This window comes from Ammodytes marinus, assembly GCF_949987685.1.
Source record: "Ammodytes marinus genome assembly, chromosome: 1".
Classification (NCBI taxonomy): Eukaryota; Metazoa; Chordata; class Actinopteri; order Uranoscopiformes; family Ammodytidae; genus Ammodytes; species Ammodytes marinus.
Window position 1 is genome coordinate 7,121,746 of NC_137230.1, and position 20,498 is coordinate 7,142,243.

At 41.9% G+C, this 20,498-nt stretch overlaps 1 protein-coding gene across 1 annotated transcript; it reads left to right on the top strand.

Moving 5' to 3' along the window:
• The first annotated feature begins 1,865 nt into the window (after positions 1-1,865).
• Positions 1,866-10,576, top strand: dhcr7 (7-dehydrocholesterol reductase). Its single transcript, XM_080034991.1, has 8 exons — positions 1,866-1,960; positions 3,163-3,271; positions 4,065-4,287; positions 6,804-6,894; positions 6,985-7,198; positions 7,688-7,892; positions 8,642-8,773; positions 8,869-10,576. The coding sequence occupies exons 2-8, from the start codon at positions 3,165-3,167 to the stop codon at positions 9,331-9,333; spliced, it is 1,437 nt and encodes a 478-aa protein (XP_079891117.1). The 5' UTR covers positions 1,866-1,960; positions 3,163-3,164; the 3' UTR covers positions 9,334-10,576.
• Positions 10,577-20,498: the final 9,922 nt, after the last annotated feature.

Genomic DNA, 20,498 nt, shown 5'->3' on the forward strand with positions numbered 1-20,498 from the left:
GTGTATTAACACCAGATTAGTTTTTTCATTGCACACACAGTATGAACAGGTAGCGGATCGTGAGAGGAGATGATCACAGATTTTGACAACAAGCGTCTTCCAGTATCACTGACTGCACCTTTAACAGACGCAGCAGCGGAATGTTGTCTAAGAGAAATAGAAAGATGGAGGTCATTTGATGCAGGCTGATGCTAATGATTTTGCAAGAAGAACAAAATCGGGACATTTTTTTCCTTCAATTGAATTAATTAGCAATATCCTTTCAACACTACTGGAATAAATTTGGATTAGGACAACGTCCTAAGAGCACACAGCTACATTACTGACCAGCAGGGTCAGAGTCTTGAAGAGTTTCAGAATGAGTGTGTTTGGTTTCTGATTGCATGATAAAGTGGATAATTCAGGGGTGGAATGTCTAACTTTGTGCAAAAAAAAGCCACAAGTAATGAAATGTATCCTCAACATTAGCGCCAGCAATGAAGAAGATAAAAACATGTTTAACTGTTCAAATGTGTTTCAAAGGTCGATTCAAATTCAATTCAATTCAATTCAAAAAGTGTTATTGTCTATCACACAGTGACAGACAATTGGCTTCAGTTTGTGGCTGAAACAACATAAGACTCACATAAAATCAAACACTACAAAAAATAACTCCATTCCTCCATTTTTTTCCTGATGTGTTTTGCAGGCTTAGTGATACTGATATCTTGGGCTACAAGTTCAGATGTGGTTAGTCCGGATAATAAAACTATGTTTGTATGACGATGACCATAAAGTGTCAACACGAGTGTTCCAACAAGAGTTAACGGTATTTTTCAAGTGTTCAAAATGTCTGGAAATTATATCTTCATATGAATATTTATTTTGCCCCTTAGGCCAACACAAGAAATTCCATCAGACCATGGGTTGTGGGGTCGTGTTATGTTCTCTTACTGGGTGGTTTTTGGCAGGTTTGGCCCAGTAACCTATAATGTAAAGATCAATTTTTTTGGCTACGGCTAGCGGATCCCACTGACTTGGATGATGGCAAGTTTGTATTAAAAAAAATGGACCTCTATCAATTAGCAACCTGAATCTTCTGCAGGAGATTTAAAAGTTTGTCACAGCTATCTACCACCCTCTAGTGGTTAATATGTGTACATGCACCTGGAAACACAGGGCCACTTTCATCTTTCACTTTCAAGTGCTGCAGATTTTTACTGCGGATCCAAACAGCTTGTACAGTACTATACCCCCACACAAAAAAGAAAAGAAAAGTAAAACACGCAGTAGCATTGTCAAAGAAGGATACCAAGAAGTAAAAAGCCTACCAACCACTGCATCCAACAACAATAACGGACCATTAAATATGATATTTCATTCAGGTTAAACAGGAGACAGTTGTTATTATTTACATAGCATAGCATAATGCATAGGCTACTATATAGCCTACTATTCTGGTTAGCATTTAGACTATGCGTTTGATTGCACTGGAGTCCAATTTTACTTTTCAATCAAATGCATTAAGAGGAAATAAATGAAAAAAAGGTCTATTAATGTCTCTATACAGTCATCATTGACATCAGCATTGCATACTAAACAGCTGTATTTTAAAAGGCCAATGTTTGGAGGCATAAAGAAGATAATGACACATATTTCATAATGCAGACAGCATGGACGTTTTGTAAGGGGCTGACAGTCAGCGTTTGCTTTGCTATGACTCCACCATTCAACCACTGGCGAACTTATCAGGTGCTGGTGGTTCCAGTTAGTATCATCCAATCAGAGGCGAGTTCGCTTCCCAGGTCCGCCCTCAAGCGTGGATACCATTGGTTGAATTCTAATACGTAGTGGCGTTATGGGCGGAGTCTATGGGTCCATGGTTTTGTCCAGCGGTTACATGATAGCCACCTCCAGCACCTGGCTCAGGAGGAAACAAGAGACGACTTATTTCTCTGTCTGTCGCTTCAGATACCCACGGGTGAGTGAGCTACGGTACAATAGGGCATCTTTAAAGGGATTATAAACATGTATAACGTCTGTTTAACGTTGTGTCCACGATATCTGCATGCTATTCTAATAGGGGCTGCGCCGTTCAGGGACCTTTGTTTTTGCTCGAGATGCTTTACGACAATTTAGCATCAGATACAAATGCACGCGCGAGAGAGTTATCTAAGTTTACTGAACTTAAAGTATTCCGAAAAGACACATATCAGTGTTTGCTGACGTTATGCAACGATGCTCCCCTCCATCTTCACATAAGCTATCGCGTCTGTCTTGTAAAAACATCACCAAGACCAACAAAAAGACATGTTGAACTTAACAGAGGCGTTCAAGTCATCAGTGCTATTGTTTGTGTAGCATCAGAGTGAACATGGTATGTTGCAGCAGACCCACATTACCTCTGCTCCACAATAGAGAGAGAGTTAGATAAAGATAGATAGATAGAGAGACAGAGAGAGAGAGATAAGGGGTGTGTGTGGGGGGAGGGGGGGAGAATGATATGTGCAGTCCCAGAGAACATTGCATTTCTTTCAGTTAAATACATGTGGTTTCATCAGTGCAGCACTAATACATGCTATTTGCCAAGCTGACCTCCACTCTGCTCTGTTATCTCACACCTCCAAGGACATGCACATTCAATCTCCCAGTGACCTCATTATGTGTTTATAAATCTTTGCCTCATGGAAATCGAGTATGTTGAGGACTTTTGTATTAAAGGTGGAGTTAGCGATTCTGATTCTCACACATTTTCATCAGCTAAATCAGTGGATATCTCCTCACGATCAACTACCTGTAGGCTGACAGTTCTGCTACTGTGTGTGTGTGCTGAAAAAAAAATCCAGTCTGAATACAAAACCTAGGCTCTGTAAACTGGTATGTTGCTAGTTAGTTACAGTGCTGTTTACATACCCTGTCTGTATATTCACAGAGCTGTGTATTAACACTGGATCGCAACGGAGATATTCACTGATTTTGAAAAAGTGATTTTGACAACAAGCGTTCTCCAGAATCGCTGACTCCAGCTTTTGAATAAAGAACAGAGAGGAAGACAACAACTTATTTTTCCATGAGTGTCATTACTTGTGTGTTTCACTTTGTTGAAGGGAGTGTAGTTGTGTACAAAGTACAGGGTGCCACTGTACAACTGATCATAACCCGATAATCTGATTCTCCCAACAGAAATGAATGGAGCAGCGGGCCAGGAGGCCACCAGGAGACGAGCCCAGCCCAGTGCTAATGGCAAGACATCGGAGGAGAAGGAGGAGCCCGCACAGTGGGGGAGAGCCTGGTCAGTTCACATCACTCCACAAATAATTCAGTTCAATTCAAATCATGCAAATAGCTTTATTGGCAGGACCATATTAAAAACATGTTGCCAAAGCATTTAATACATTAGTAAGTTAGAAAAAGTATATTTACAAAAACAATACAATATATATTACAAGAAGAACATACTGTATATCGATATAATGAAATAATGTTAAGGTAAATCCAGACCATAAATAAATTAGAAGACATAAACATGAATGCAACAGGGTGATTTAATAATAAAATAATAAAGTTAATATCATGCCAAGAGCATGTCACAAAGATAAGACCCAAACATTCACATTATTTTAAAATGAATTATGTGTCGAGGCACGTCACAAGATGTGATCTACAATCACACCCTCAATTAGCAGGGTGAAGATCGCCACCATTTATGTATTCTCCCAAACTCCCAACACACCGAAAATACTTGAGAGTCCACAACAGAGGGTGGGGGCGAGCATTCAAATTCCTTGTTGCTCCTTGCTAACATTAAAAAAATGCAGATACACCTGATTCTCCACACACTTAAATAGATTCCTCATTCCTCATTCCTCACATTAAGTTTTGTTGTGTCTGGGTTGTTTTCTTGTTGTAGTCTTACCTTCCAAGTCTCAATAAGACCTGCTAGTAGTAACATTTGAAACATTGGGAATTCACAAGAAATATGTGATTCATTTGTCCTCATGCCCATACATACAGGATCCCAAACTCATCTTGGATCACTGCTTGAACCCTAATCTTTATGTCTGCATGATGTGCTTGTTTCTCAGGGAGGTGGACTGGTTCTCCCTCATAGCCGTGGTGGCCCTGCTGTGCTTTGCCCCTTTCATTGTCTTCTTCTTTGTGATGGCGTGTGATCAGTACCAGTGCTCTGTCAGCCAGCCTCTGTTAGACCTGTACAGTGGAGAGGCCACACTGCTGTCTATCTGGGCCCGCGCTCCCTCCTTCACCTGGACTGCTGCTAAGATATACGCCATCTGGGTGGCCTTCCAGGTAAGAATGACCAGTAGAAAAGAGTTTGACACTTGCAGAAACTCTTAATTGACCACGTTTATCATATTCTGATCAAGGTCCATATTACGGTTAAGACAATAACACAAATAAGGTGTTTCCATGTGCAGGAGCTAGTGGGAATATTCCCATTTCCATGTCAATCAGCGTATTCTGAATAAACCAGCAATGGCCGCGTTTCCCAGAATCGATCGTTCTTTGGGGCCAAAGAAGGGTCGAAAGAAGGGTTCGCCAAAGAACGAGCGTTAAGATACGGGTGTTTCCCAGATGGCTTCTTTGGTGCCTTCTTTGGAGAACGCGTAAGTTGAAGCGAAAGAGGCTCTTTGGTGGGAGCTGTCCACCGCGGTCGTGCTGAAACTGAATAAATCGATGCCAGGCGAATCGATCACCCACCTCTTTATCAGCGCGTAAGTCACACACAGCGCCCCGTGGTCACCCCCACACAGGTGGAATTAGGCTACGCATGTATCGTGTGTGTGTGGGGGTGTGTGGGTGCGGGGGGGGGGGGGGGGGGGGTGGCAACAAGTGTATCCAAGTAGTAATCAAGCCCATTAGCGCATATATACCCCGTGGATAGGCACACACATGTGAGAGTGGAAGAGAGCGGCAGAAAAAGAAACAAGCGGGCACCGTCGTTTACCGCGGAGGAGATGGGCGTTAGTGGACGAGGTCTGGCAGCACCGGGCAGTTTTATTCGGGGGAACAAGGGGCAAAAAGAACATCACGGTGAAGAACCGTGTTAGGCAGGCCATAGCCGAAAATATGTCCCCCTCCATCCCATGTGGCCTGCGTGACTGGCGTGCTGTGAGGAAGAAGATGCAGGAGTTCCAGAACCAAACAAAAAGGAAGAGTGCGAAGGTTTCACTAATCAATCTCCCTTCGTTGCAGGTGATGCAGACGCCCAGTAAAGACAGCGCCGAGTAACCCCTCCCCCATATGGTTTCAATAAACTACTTTGGTTTCCTTTTCAACCATGTATTGTGTGTATCATTTTGCATTGAAATGAGAGTGTCAAACCTATAGCAACAAAAAGTCCCAGGCAATTTGTAATTTATCTAAGCGTAGGTTAATGACGTGTGCGTATAGTGTGCCCCCCTTTCAACAGCATTCCAGTGCCAGACTTTCAGGTAAAGCACTCGGACACTGCAGCAATAATCATAGTGTGCAGGACGTTACATGTAGCCTACATCTGCTGGTTCTGCCTGAGAGTATATGGGTGATGTGGTGGTTGTGGGTTTATGGTTTAGTGATCAGTGCTTGGTGACTGGTGGTAAAGGGGTAGGGGCTGGGGGTTGTTGGACCTCAGAAGAGGTTGATATGTTCTTAAAAACGCAGCGCAGTCAGAAGCTGCATCTCCGGGGGGCTGAAGGAAAAATTGCATGTGTGTGGAGACACCAGAGTGATCAGCCGTTGGATCTCCGCACGGCCGGGGCAGTCGGTACTTTGCCTGGACGGCCCGGTCTGATAGCACGTCCAGTGGGGAGAAGTGCCGACGCACGTATGCATTTATGTAAACCGTCTGGCTTCGCGCACGGCGAGGCTGTTGTAATGCAGCCATGGTTTCTCACACGCGCGGACTTTGGCAACGCCTTTATAGCAGGTGGAGCCGCTCTGGATGAGGTTCAGCTGAGTTCAATTAAATCTGTTTCCTTGATATCTGTCAAATGCCACAGGGTTGTGGATGTTTTTTTATGTGTAGTACTATAAACTCTTGTGTGTGGAAAACGTAAACGTGTAATTCATTAAAACATTTTTTTCTCTACTATTAGTTTATGTTTATTGCGCCAGGTCCGCATTGAACATTGTTTTATTATTTCGAAAAGTGGAGGAAATAAATTTCCCTGACGCAGCATGATCACTGACGATTTGGTCGCTAAGAAGGCTGAAAGAGTGGGTCAGCGCCGTCGTACAGTTCCATCTTAGTGAAAGTACTACTTTCGCTAAGAACGAATCTGGGAAACGCATTCTTCTTTCACAGCGTTCTTAAGAGCGCTCCAAAGTAGTACTTAGCCCAAAGAGGCTCTTAACGATTCTGGGAAACGCGGCCAATGTTTGTAGTGTTAGAAGTGTCATGACGTTGGCGCATTCTTTTCTGGTAATTATTCCCATCTAATCCATGAAAATGAACACCCCTCATGACATTATCTTTGTCTTGCATTGTTTTGTCAACCAAATATTACACCTCTTCTTTTTAAGTAAGTTTACACCATGGTTTACACATGCTAGTTTAACAGCCACGAACCTCATTAATGCGATTAAGATATCGGAATTCTCCAGCTGTCTTCATGTGATTATTGATTACTCCAAATATGACCTTATTCATTCGGTGAGCAGAAACTGCTGTTTACATGACGATGTCCTATTTGTCAAACTATCTCATCCGGGTTATTATTGGTATATTGCTGTGGGTGTAAACGTGGTCATTGTGCAGCCCTATGCCAAACAGGGAGAGGTATCGTTAATTGCAAGCTAGTAACAGGTTGTTGTTTTCTCTCTAGGCGTTCCTGTACATGTGTGTTCCTGACATTACTCATAAGTTTATCCCTGGCTACGCTGGTGGAGTACAGGACGGAGCACGAACGCCCGCTGGTAATTACCTCTCAACCCCCTTCTTCATCCAAACATTATGTACGTCACTTCTCTTTCAAACCGAATTCCTCTCCTTATCCTCTTCTGCAGGCCTGATCAACAAGTATCAGATCAATGGTCTACAGTGCTGGCTCATCACACATGCTCTGTGGCTGGCCAACGCACATCATTTCCACTGGTTCTCTCCCACCATCATCTTCGACAACTGGATCCCCCTCATGTGGTGTGCTAACATCCTGGGCTACGCCGTGTCCACCTTTGCCTTCGTCAAGGCCTACCTGTTCCCCACCAACTCTGAAGACTGGTGAGTACTGGTGAAAATGTGACAGGGGGGGGGGGAATAAATGTGCCGTGTAATGTGCGGTGCATGTTTGTAATAAATGTCTTGAGAGCGTGTGTAACCATGTCCAGCAGCAACACCAATATCTGTGTTTGAAGTTGCTACAGCTCTATTCTTCAAGCACTATCCAGTAAAAACATAGTATTTGGTCAAAGGTAACTTCATGGTGACAAGTTCAATGTAATCTTGTAAAATGTAGTGTTAGGCGAGAAACTCATACAAATAGGCTACTGTACAATGTACTGTACAATATGTCTTATCCGATTGACATACTGTTCACCGGGGAAGGTTTAAAGGGATCAATAATTGGATACTGCCCAATTCTAGTGACAAGTCATCACATCAGATATCTGCGTAGAGCTTGTGATATCTACAAGGTAAACTAGTGATGTGCTAGGTGTTAGCACCCAACTGTATCAACATTGATTTACACCTCATTCTATTATTACACAGCAAGTTCACAGGGAACGTTTTCTACAACTACATGATGGGCATCGAGTTCAACCCGCGCATCGGCCAGTGGTTTGACTTCAAGCTCTTCTTCAACGGCCGGCCGGGGATCGTAGCCTGGACTCTGATCAATCTGTCCTACATGGCCAAGCAGCAAGAGCTGTACGGCCACGTCACCAACTCAATGATCCTGGTCAACGTGCTGCAGGTAAGGAGACAGTTTAAATCAATATCTGTTTGAAGGACTGAGCAAACCTGTGGAAGCACAAGTGCTGCAAAATGTAAAGAAACCAAGATATAAAAACATGTCAGTTATATAAATCTCAGCTTTCTTTCAACTCCTCATATGAGATTTTGTCCTCATGTTTAATCCTGAAGAGCAGCCGAGGCTGTTTATAGATGAGCAGGAATCCTTCACAACTCGGTTAACTTTTCATATTTTAAATGCTAAATTTTAAAGGTAATGCCTGTATGAAAAATGCACAACACTCGTCAGTCCATGCGTAGCTGTATGGGATAGCATTTATTTGTGTATGTATACAATGATGACATTTTTGCAAGAGTTGCAGGTCTTTTTATTCTTGCTCAAAGGCATACACAAATATAAGTGTATATTTTACTAAAGAATTTAAAACCTTGGTGTGATGTTTAACTGGAAAATAATAACATGGCCCATAATTTGCACTTTAAAAAATGTCATGTTACAAGGGAAAGGGAGAATCGACAAGACAAAAAGTATTTTATGCAACTTCTTAATTGATCTGAATCCTCACAAAATGAATTGAATTGATTAATAATCGTATCCAGCTCGGTTTAAGATACATTTTTATCGTTTTGTGTTTATAAACAGTTTGAATTAAAAGAGAAACAGTATTTCAGATTTTTCGTCATTAAAAAAAACGCTCTACGAGTTAATATAATAACTGCAATATTCTTCTGTTGTGGTTTTGTGTGTAGGCCCTTTATGTGTTGGATTTCTTCTGGAATGAGGCGTGGTACCTGAAGACCATTGATATCTGCCACGACCACTTTGGATGGTACCTGGGCTGGGGTGACTGTGTCTGGCTGCCATACCTCTACACACTGCAGGTAACAGACATGTGCATTCCATCACACACAGTTTAGCATGGGCATTCAAATAAATGAATTTTAGCCACATAATTATGCCTCTTCTGTCTATCCAGGGCCTGTACTTGGTGTACCACCCAGTCCAGCTTTTACCTGTCCAGGCCCTGGCTGTCTTGTTGTTCGGCCTGGTTGGATACTACATCTTCCGCACCACCAACCGGCAGAAGGATCTGTTCAGACGCACAGAGGGCGTGTGCTCTATCTGGGGGAAGAAGCCAGAGTACATCGAGTGTTCCTACCGCTCAGCTGACGGAGGCATCCACCACAGTAAGCTGATGACCTCAGGGTTCTGGGGCGTGGCTCGACACACCAACTACACCGGTGACCTGATGGGCTCTCTGGCCTACTGTGCGGCCTGCGGCTTCAGTCACATCCTCCCGTACTTCTACATCGTCTACATGACCATCCTGCTGGTGCACCGCTGTGTGCGCGACGAGCACCGCTGTGGCAGCAAGTACGGCAAGGACTGGAAACGCTACACTGACGCCGTGCCCTACCGGCTCATTCCTGGTGTGTTTTAAAATAGGAGGGGGAAAAACAGCTCAAGATTTACATACAGTAGATAGAGAAGTTATACAATTGGAATTGGGGAAGCAAGATAAACATGAGGTTTTTGCGTGTGACTGTGTGTATGCGTATGTGATTTATACGTATCAAGAATACACCACATTCTGGTTTGAGTTATTTTTTTTTGTATGTCTAATAACACATGTGTTTTTAGGCAGTTTGAAACACCAGTTTACTGCTTTCATTTATACTGTGATTGTTTCACGTTAAGTCAAACACATTTTTAAAAACTGAACAATATACTGTATATATTGAGCTGCCGTAGTAAGACAAAGAACAACTTACACCAGCTCAAAGCAAAATGAGGAACAGTCAGTTCTGTAGTGGAGGGGAGTCTACCACTACTTCTGCACAATGCTGGAACATTGCTATAATGCAGCTTTGTCTGGGTTATATGCATTGACTGCTTATGAATGGTAACTTTGAAATAGGAATTCAAATTAATACAGAGAAATCAATCACACGTTTGTCAGTTTGATCTTAATTGATCAAAATATCCAAAACATATTCCAGTTTTCAAATGGAATATGTGACATTTTTCAGTTTTTGTATCATTGTAAATGTAACACCTGAGGTTCCTTTGCGTCCAGGTAGCCTGTGACATGGGGCTGTTCATTACTCTGCCTTTGTAGACTAAATAATTATGACTGAAATTCACTTCGGGTATATTTTCTAATCAATCTTTACGGTAATTTACCACGGACCAAATATGTCTTCTGGCTCCACCTACCAGACCCAACCTTATAAACATTTTTGTAATCTGCACAAACATTGTCTGAGTGAAGATTTATTCCCTCATCCCTCAGTTGTTTTCATGTATAACGTCAGGGGAATTTCCCTCTTTGTGGTTGAGAGCAGCATGTTCACATAAATCAGCCATTTTATAGACAGCTTTATAGACTCATTAGACTATAAGAAACCCAGAAATGCCCAAACTTTTTACTGCAAACGAACTGCACTTCCTGTCCTTTGTGATGTTCGCTGAGCCTGCAAATCGTTCTGAAACTTAACAAGTTTGGTTTAGTTAGATCATTGTTTTTGCTCTGTGTTAAACCAACTTGTTGAGTAGATCACAGTCTAGGCTTGTTTAAGACCTATGCTGATAGAAATGTTGATGTCCAACCATTATGTTTGTTTTGTTTTTATTTCCTTATACCAGCACTGCCTTTCTTATAGCAGTTAAGTAACAAAATAAAAGTATTTGTTATGAACGTTTCTCCCGTCTTCACGATGTACTTTTTTATTTCTTACATATTCTCCTTCTTGAGGAAAAATCTGATTTGCCAAAGGGTTGAATTTGAGATCAGATAAGTACTTCAAGACGGAGACCCTGAATGAATCTGCCCATAATCCATTTAAAAGCACATATATTTTTGTAAATGTGAAGGTCTAAGTAGCTGATACAATAGTTTCAATAGTATATAACAGTATTATTGAAAGTTAACACAAGTTTAAACCAATGTACCTCTTGATGTCACTTGTAATGTTGTACACTGGGGGGCAGTAGATGACAGCTAATCTCAGTGGTCAGGAAAAGATAGAGAGGTGTAATTGTACATAACATCTCCGTGGTATAAATTCCACATAGGCACTTAAATGGGATCACACATGCTCTGATGGATTCTAAACCCACTTTATACAGGAAACAAACAGCTCAACACACAAAATTGTATCTCCCCTCACTATACACTTAATGCTTTTTTTTTTTACAAAAAGGCTTTTGGACATTCATCCAATTCAGACCTTAACAAACCACTGCATTCTTCTCTTAATGCATCCCCTTGATTTTATGTAGAAACACATACCGTGTTATCACCATCATTAAGTTAAGAGTAGTTGTGGCTCACATCCATAAAATCCCCCCAAAATCTATGTGCAACATTTTGACTACCAACATATTTTCTTAAGGCAAAAATATTACTCTCAGTTAACTGCAAAGACATTGCATATAGCACACAGAATCCCTCTTTAGTGGAGGTTAACACATTCTGGTGAATACAAATGAACAATAATGATTTAAGGAAGGTTTGTACTGAACAACTTCCCAGAATGAAAATAAACATACATACATGTTCTGCTTATGACGATCATGTGATATGATAAAAAGTTCCACATCAGCTACTAAACTGACCGTTTTCAACTTCTGTTACCAAGGTCAACAAGTAATCATCAGCTTTTACATTAAGCAAAAATGGATAAGAAGTCTTTAAAGGGCACAGTAAAAACATGGAAACTAGAACATATCAAGTGTATGATACCTGAGCACACTCCATCGGCTGATCAAGTGAAGATCTGACCAATAGCTATAGGACGTCTACTAAAAGGACGTTGTGGTGAGATTGTTTTTGCAACATAGTCAGGATATTAAGGTTGAGATTTCCTTTAACATTCGTGTTACTCTGAATGTGTACAAGCTTGCGTCCAAAATACATGTTTAAGGTGGACCATAGTTTTATAGTTCTATGATTTAAGTGCTTCTAAAGTATTTGAATGCATCGGACCTAGTGGCCTATCATGTCATGTAAACACCTGCCTACTGAATCTCACCATCAGTAGTATTACCATCAGTGTAATGATACAGGTTACGGATGTAAATCAGTTATGTTAATGGAAGACTCATTAATTCCCTATGCCTTTGTTCAAAGCTGATAATATATCAACATTCCTCCCTCCCCATTCATTACACTGCATTACATTAAACCAAATTATCGTTTATTCTTTTCTCAGGTCAATTGATTTGCAAATGGCCCCTGAAGGCCAGGAAGTGTAGTGTGAGATGGAAGGGTCCCCACTGTGCGACCACCCGGTTCACTCTTAAATTAGTCGACAAATAGCTCTCTGTGAAGACAGATGGAAATCTGAAGAAAGGGACGATCATTTTCTGACGACGCTAAAAGCTCCACTATTGAATTTGCGAGTGGGGTTCATGGACCCATCCATACAAATGTCCAGTGGATACAATAATCGTACTGTGGAAGCCCCCTTTTTTTGCAGCTGCACATGCATCTGCAGTGAGGGGTAGTTGGGGGGGGGGTCAGACAGTAAGAAATAGCTTCAGCAAAATGGGGCGTTTGAGTGAATATAGAAAGACAGAGGGGGGGAGTAGTAAAGTGTGGTGTACAAGCACAATGGGATACTCGGACTTGGTGCCACTCCTCAGACTAAGTTGGCTTGATTTCCCGAGAGGCCAAATTAGTTTTTATTGTAAGTTTGGGGGGTAAGAGACGGCGTGAGAGTCGTAAGCTGGGGAGGAAAGGGGTACCTCGGAGGGGAATGAAAAGTACATGATTTGTCAGCAAACTGTAGGCACTTCATGGCGTTTCACATGTGCCATAAAGAACAGCAGACCTCTAAAGAGCATTCCAGGCCATGGTAAGGCCTAATAATCACATTGTGGTGGGTGAGGTCAGATAGACATGGCTGCTTGTGGCTGTTGGCAAAGGGGCAATTCTAGCCGTCATAATAATGATTCCTGGTGCTTGGGTTTGATGGTTACATTAATTGCAAGGGTTCTCTAATTTCTTGTACTTCACCAGCTTAGTCACAAGAGAAAACCCTCAAGGCTTTCTTTATTTTCAGCCACACTAGAGGCATGGCTCTAGGGATGGCAATGTATGTCAGTCAGTCGTTCCACCGCCTTCGCCTTATGACCAAGGTGTGAAGCCACGCCACCTCATTACAAACCTAATTTATCAGTACCTCCACCTGTGATAAGCCACACCCCAGATACCCCAGATGCAGGGCCAATCAAAGCAGATTGGGCTTTTTGGAAGGTGGGGCTGAAAGAGACATACTCTAAAACAAAGCATTTCAGACAGAGGCTGACAAGAGGAGTTCCAGCAATTGCACTATGAAAAATATAAAGGTTTGTTTTGGACACCACACCTTGAAAACAGTTTATGTTAGAAACCCAAATTGCAATTTTGAACTTGAAAATTAACACAATATGTGACCTTTAAAGTAAGATGTATTGCATGGATATTCATGAAGTGTGTTACACCTTACGCAAAATCATTGGTCACCCCTTTTTCACATCAATAGTTAACCTTTTGATGTGTCCAATACTTTTATTTTTCAATACACACCTGCAAAATAAATACTGTTCCCATCTGCTTCAGCTCAACTGTGTCATTTTACTTCCTCTTTTAACAGCCTAACGTTTCTGTGTCTCTCACAACAAAAGGAGTCACTCAAGTGTTCCCTTTGTTTATTATTTGTTCTTCCAGTGACCTTCCTTGTTTCCTTCTTTGTCCTCAAGCCTGGCCTTTCCTGTTAGCTAATGGACTGATGAGACGGCCCGACTGACCATCAGATTAAACAAAAAGATCCCCAATAGTCTGACGCTAAAGGTCGGGGTCCTGTGGTCAATACTTGATGGGCAAAGATATCCCCAAAGAGCTTGTGACCTCTGAAATGGCTTTAGAATTCAGAGCGTGGGTCAGATATTTATTCCCCCTTCAACTTGAACTTAATGGCTCCAGACCAAAACCATCTGTCCTCAGCCTGAAGCCAGACAACACGTCCCACCTAAACTCTACAAAGTATTCCTCTATTGTGCTAGTCCAGACATACCAAAACATGTTTTGAATTTAGAAAACGGGGTTCGGCAAAATAAGCTGACAGAATCCTGTGCCTACATGTTCAGGGCCTGATTCCTTGTAAATCACACAGGGAGTCGAATTAAAGAAGGATTAGGAGCAGAGAAAGAATTAGAGGGATTAAAAAGGATTCCCTGGCCCCATCAGAAAATCCATAGCTGATGTGGTAAAAATGATTGGTAGTAGATGCTACAACTCATATTAACAAGGCTTGTGAGGCGTGGAGGGCCTTCTCTTCACACATCAGCGGTCACAACATCAGCAGCTCAGGCCCCAAATTGCCCATATTTTGCATGTTTGGAGTGTGGAAGTCACGGGGCCCTGACTTCCATCCACTTCTCCTGTGTTGATAGTCAGACTCCAGTTGAGAACAGCTTGAATCCTGCACAGCTACAGCTGAGCTAAATTGACAAGGCAGCAGGGGCTGTGGTTGCACTTGCACTGTTTACCGGATTATAAATGATACTGGAAGATCAGCAACATTGAAGTTTACTTCAGAAAACCAACCAGAGGCCAGAATGAGTCAATTGTTTCTACCAAGCTCACAGATAGGCCTACCAAAAACTTTAAAAAGTCATGATACTCAATGGAAGGCCTACAACACGTTCACAAAAAAAACAGGTGGGTAGTTTCCAGAGGTAGTTTCCAGAGGGAGAGTTGTTCCATGTTTGGTTGCTTTGGAGACAGGCAGACATGTGCTTGTGGGTGTGAGGGTGTGTGTTGTCCAGAGGGTAGAGGGAGTAGGGTAAGGGATATTAACTGGCACTGGAGTCCAGGGAGGAAGCTGCCAAACTGGGCAGAGCCTTAAGACCAAGGATGCCCCCCGGACCGGGTTTTCCCCAGCCTCTACGGGCCTCGCCCTACTCCAGAATCTGGGATAGTAGCGGCATGGCATTCATTCAGCGACAATGACAGTCAGCTGCTAAACCAACTATTTAAAAACCTCAAACCTCCTTGCTATCTTGCACCGGAGGGGATCCACATCACACCATTCTTAGAAACTAGTGAAGGTTTGGCTCGTCACCTCAGCCAATTGCTGAAATACAACTAAACATCTATGTCATTTCTGACATACCTTAGCTATCTATCTAATTAAGATAACATTAGACTGTGACTGACTGTTCCAGCATACTCATTTTAAAACCCCTTTATATGGATGATACATAGACCTACATGTTGGCATGCTAAAGGGCTTAGGGTAAGGCTACATATCAGTTGACATGGAAGTAAACATTGTATCTGTATAGCAATGGGTAAACATTTATCCGGTTCTGACCATGTTAAGCTGTCTGGCGTTACTTATTAACAGTATATACAATTCGTCTGGGGTTACTAGAGTGTAAAGTTCCCAAAATCCGAACATAAAGTTAGCATCTCTGCTAATCAACCCCTTTTCTGTTGATTTGAAGAGATGTTTGCATATATATTTACATGAGCATAATTCCAGTTTATTTCAGAAAGACTTTGCATCAGCAAAGAATAATCGCTGATATTTAAGCTTTGTGTGCAACTTTTCTTGCAGAGTCATCATCACATTAACATACTTCAGCCCATTAAATAGCTGAACAATTTGGAGCGAGGGGTCTCAAGTGGATTATTAATTGAGGAACACAACCAAAACGGAAAAAAAGTTCAGAATTTGTTGTTTGTGCAACTTGAAATGCTCTTCCCCTCTGAAGTGAGGTTGAGCGAGGCACTTAATCCCTGATAGCTGATTGGAATGCTGCTCTGCAAATTTCCCTGAACCCTCTCCTAAATTGTTTCCCAATGAGAGTGAATAAGATTCGTAAAAATGTCCAAATTGCCATGGCATCCTTCTAGCTCCCCACATCTCTCAGCAGATCCGAAGTCCAGTATGTCAACCCTTAAAGAGTTGATGCTGAATTGGCCTTGCACTTTTCCCTTACCAATTGGCTGAATGGTCTGAACTGGTCCTAATGATAATTGAAGCGGTAGCCGCGCCTCACACAGCCCCTAATAGCCTTCTCTTTAATAAATCACAAGCTGCAATCACTCTTCCATTACCTTCAATCACACTTGCTACAATCAGGCGCCATTAAAAATGCTGCGCTGTATAGATTATACATGATGACAGCAATCCGATGCATGGTCTTTTTCTATTATCTGTGGTAAAGCCATAGGGTTGGATATAAAGTGATATAGCCCCGTGCAAAGTCAGCATTTTCTTGAGCCACACATGTGCCTCATATAACTGTTAAAATGTTGAATATGTTGTTGGCAGTCTGGGCCTGTGTTTCTTTGCTTTGTTCCATACGTTTAACCATGCCGCTCCCCATCTCTTCCACCAGCCATCTTATTGCTGAGCCCAAGTCTTCATCGCCACATTATTAGCTTTGACCTTTGCGTGTCGGTTCCAAGGGTTGATACCGAGCCAGAGAGAGAAAAACCCTGCCAGAACCCCGAGCCAGGAATAAAGGGCTAACACATGTTGCATTTTATGAACAGTCCAGCCACGGAACGTACACTTATAAAGTGATGAATACGGCTCCGCGGGGACCGGGGGAAACCATGCTAGGCTCTCCACACACACACACAGAGCGAACCATGCCCATCCACACCATGCAGCTCTACCTTGGCCCGATCCTGAACCCTCATTGTCTGTCTATATGTCACGGCAACCCTCCTACGCTCACTTATTCCCATTCCTCTCTTCACTTGCATCCAGCGTGACAGGTCTAAACATATGCTATCATCACACCCTTAAGGCGAGACACTGCAGGTGAAAAGAGTAACTCATTTGATTTATAGATATCATCATGAAACTTTGCCGGTTGATTACTGACATTAAAACAATTGTATGTTGTGCTACTAAAATAAAAATCTACATGTTGGATAAGGCCAAGGTTTAAACCTTTATTTTATTTTTAGAACATGAAACGTCCAAAGTTTTTACAGTTTTCATTTTAAAGATCAAAAAATAATATGTGCCTTAAGTCTTAAAAAATGCATTCTTGGCATGTTTTAAAGAAGAAATGTTTCATGAATCATTCAATTTAAACCATATGAAATAAATCCTTCTGTAATAACCTTCAGAATAGTGCTATGATCGATTTCTGGATAGTGTAGTTGAATAAAGTGTTTTAGAAGTTGAACATTTTGGTTCAAGTACTGGTAAAAAATGATGTTAAGATAATGTCCGTTAACGATGGTCGTATAGGAGAAATACACAGACGCAAACTGACAAGGTTTAGTAAAAGAAACCACCTAAATGTATAATGTCTACCTTTTATTTATACCAGTAAAGAAGTCATGTAATGGAAGCATAACAGCCAAAAAAATTATCAAAATTGACCAGTGCTTGATAAAACAATGCTCTTTCCTTCAGTGTCTTGCATTTACTTGATCTTGATCCCCCACAATGCAATCATGCTACTCTACTCCGACTGCTCACGTCCCACCCACGCACCACAATGTCCTCCTGCATTACTTGTATCATGATCTTGAACAGGTCACCTCTACTCCCCTTCCTCCTCAATGATAACCCGCGGTCAGAGCGAGGGAGCGCTGTCGTTCTTAGCTCCATGCTCGGCTCAACTCTGCTTTCTCAGCAGCTTACTGTATGTGATGAATTGGTCACCAGGTTGTTAAAGCTCTTCATATCAGCGGATCTGTCCTTTACTTTTTGGCCAGACACATATAGACATAAGACTCATGATCTGGACAGTCTGAACCCCCACAAAGAAATGTAGACAGTATACATCCACCAGACTTTGCTACTACCTTCGCTATCTTTTGCCTTCTAGGTGAAACACTGCATGTGGTGAATAGGGTTACTTTTTTAACATATATACAGTATAACATCATGCAACTCAACAAATCAGTCACATAACAGCATAACAAATCCTTATGTTATAACCTTCAGAATATTTGGTTAAAAAAAAGTTGAGATAATGGCTGTTAAAGGCCATAGGAGAAATATTCAGATCCAAACAGACTAATACTACCGGTAGTATGAAAGAAGACTTGTTATGGAAGCAAAAGCCCGATATCTCAAAATGAACTTGTGATTGAACAATCAATGTCTTCTCCCTGAAGTGTCTTGCGTTATACATTTAGGATGTAGATAAACACTGTGTCCACATGCATTACATTTAAAGCTTTCTTTGACATTTATTTCCTGCAAAAAAAAAGAAAAACTACAAAGTAAAAAATCCAACCGAGCAAGGCAATATGATGCAATGATGCTGAAACTGGAGTGTTTTATTTACATTGGCAGGAAAGCATTACCAACAGGAAGTCCAAAACGGCCTTTTTAACAGCAGGGAGGCGCATGCTGTCAACACTGAGAGAAACAACACACGATTTGTTTATACGACTCTTATTCCTCCAGATATTGCCTTCTATGAAAGCAACACAGGCCAGCAGGGTGGTAAACAAGAGCAAGCCGTGGGCAGATTGCAGGTGTCCACTCTGAGGATTTATTCATTTCAAAGTTATAAGGGTGAAGCTACGGGTCAGGCTTCACTAGCAGCCCTAGAGACCTCTTTCTGAACTTTGTCTGCATCCACATTAAGCTAGCCAAATTTACAATCAGTCTTTATGTCTGAATTGAACGAAAACAGTGCTACTGTTTTAAGGATAATTTTCATGATCAAGATCCCTGCTCACACACCGAGAAACCAAAAAAGAAAAGCAAAGGGTAGAGAGTGAGACACAACCGAATGACAAACACTGTCTGGGTCAGGCTTTTGTCTAATGGCTGAGGTTAATCTCCCGAAAGCTCTGTTTTTATTACCTATTCTAAAATGCAGGGAGCCAGGGCCTTTTAAGATTTATCCACTCCACAGCAGGACAAGGGGCCAAAGCTGATAGAAAGCTTTACCTTAAGAGGGGCTAAGGATGCACAATTTATCCTGGGGTTAGCAGTTAAGGAAAGGCCATAAACTCAACAGCTCCCCTCATGACTAGAATTGCCTTCTTGTCCATTCTTGTTATGCTGTGCGATTTGTTTGGAAGTGGAATTTACAGCCTGAGGGTGGCACAAGATGAGTGCTCTGGAATAACAAACAAAACATTAGGCTTCATCCTCTTGGGACCCCGAAAATTGACAATTTATTTAATGGCAACTGCTGGCCATCCATTTTTAAGATACCTTTCCATGGACCAAAGTTTTGGTCAAGGGTTTGTTTTAGCCTGAAGTGGGCAGTCACATGGAACACCTGGTGTGCAAAGCATGGAAAGGGCTCAGTCAAAGGTGCAGTAAGGGCAAGTGTAAGCTTCCCACTACATTTTGATATTGATGTTTTTGGAAGTTGGGTGTGGATCACACAGCTGGAGGGGATTAAGATATCATATAAGCACTCTGGTAAACTGGTTCTTGTTACGCTACGATGTGCTGGGTTAGCAGGGAGATAGGGCCATTAGGCCAGGGTAGACTATTGAGAGAAGAGCTCTTGCCTGGTGTTTTATGTTTTATCAAGAGCAGCAAGGCTACAATATTTGTGTGTTTGGGCCTTTTTCTTGTTAAAGAGCTATCCAGCGTGGCAATGGAGCACCTTTTTACACATTCATTCATCTCTACTGCCTTCCCTTCCTAGTGTGAGCAAAGGGCTCAAAGGCTTGTTCAGAGCCAACTATTGGCATGAATAGCATGTGAAGGAAAGCAATGCGTGAAAAAAGAACACAGCCACTTCATTCGATTGAACGAGAATAACAGATTCCGGGTTGCACCTGGCTCAACTTATACTGCAAGACATAAGGCTGTGTTTGGCCGGTCCAATGTGATGAAAAGTGATGATGGATTACTTATAACGTGAAAGGAATATCTCTACTGTTCATCATTGTCAGAATAAAGGATAGAGTGATCCTGAGCTATAATATCCTGTCTCATGGCATTAAGAACCATTCTGTGAGTTTAGCGCATCCAACAAGACATCAGGCTCTTAAAAGTACTCAGACTGGACTTTGGAAACCATTACTGTACCTCAAGACCACAGCTTTGAACCAACAGTCCCCATCCGTCCACAACAAACCTTTTTACACTTATCAATTTCTATTCTAAGCTATCATAGACTGTTTTGAGACGCTTTGTTTTTGACATGGCCACATTCATCTCAGGCTGTGTAGGTGATCAAATATCCAGGTGCAATAAAGGAGAAGAAAGTGATATGTTTTATGTTAATATAAGAGTTAAATCACTCTATATTCATACAGAAATCACTTATATGCACAGTTCATAACACAGGTCTCCCAGTCATTCAGCTTTGCAGTAATTGCTGGATAAATTTTGAGTATCCTGCTCGTTTTTATCCAATCAGGACATGGAGTGCTATAAAGAGGCGGGTCTCTGTGCCCGTGAACGCGCAGTGCTGAATCGGCTACAATGGCGGAGCAGGTGAAGTTGCATATTCCTCGTTGTAGGGACGAGGGAGGGGACTGCTAACTGCAGTCACTGACAGGATATTAGCTAAAACCATCTCACTTTCTTATACAAATGTAACATATTTCTTTTTTAACATATATCTCTACAGTGTGCAGCTGTTGTTTACATGTTAGTACCT

Coding starts and splice junctions, on each gene's coding strand:
- dhcr7 (XM_080034991.1), top strand. CDS start 3,165: ATGAATGGAGCAGCGGGCCAGGAGGCCACCAGGAGACGAGCCCAGCCC. Junction 7,893..8,641: donor TCCTGGTCAACGTGCTGCAG/GTAAGGAGACAG, acceptor TTTTGTGTGTAG/GCCCTTTATGTGTTGGATTT. Junction 8,774..8,868: donor CATACCTCTACACACTGCAG/GTAACAGACATG, acceptor CTGTCTATCCAG/GGCCTGTACTTGGTGTACCA.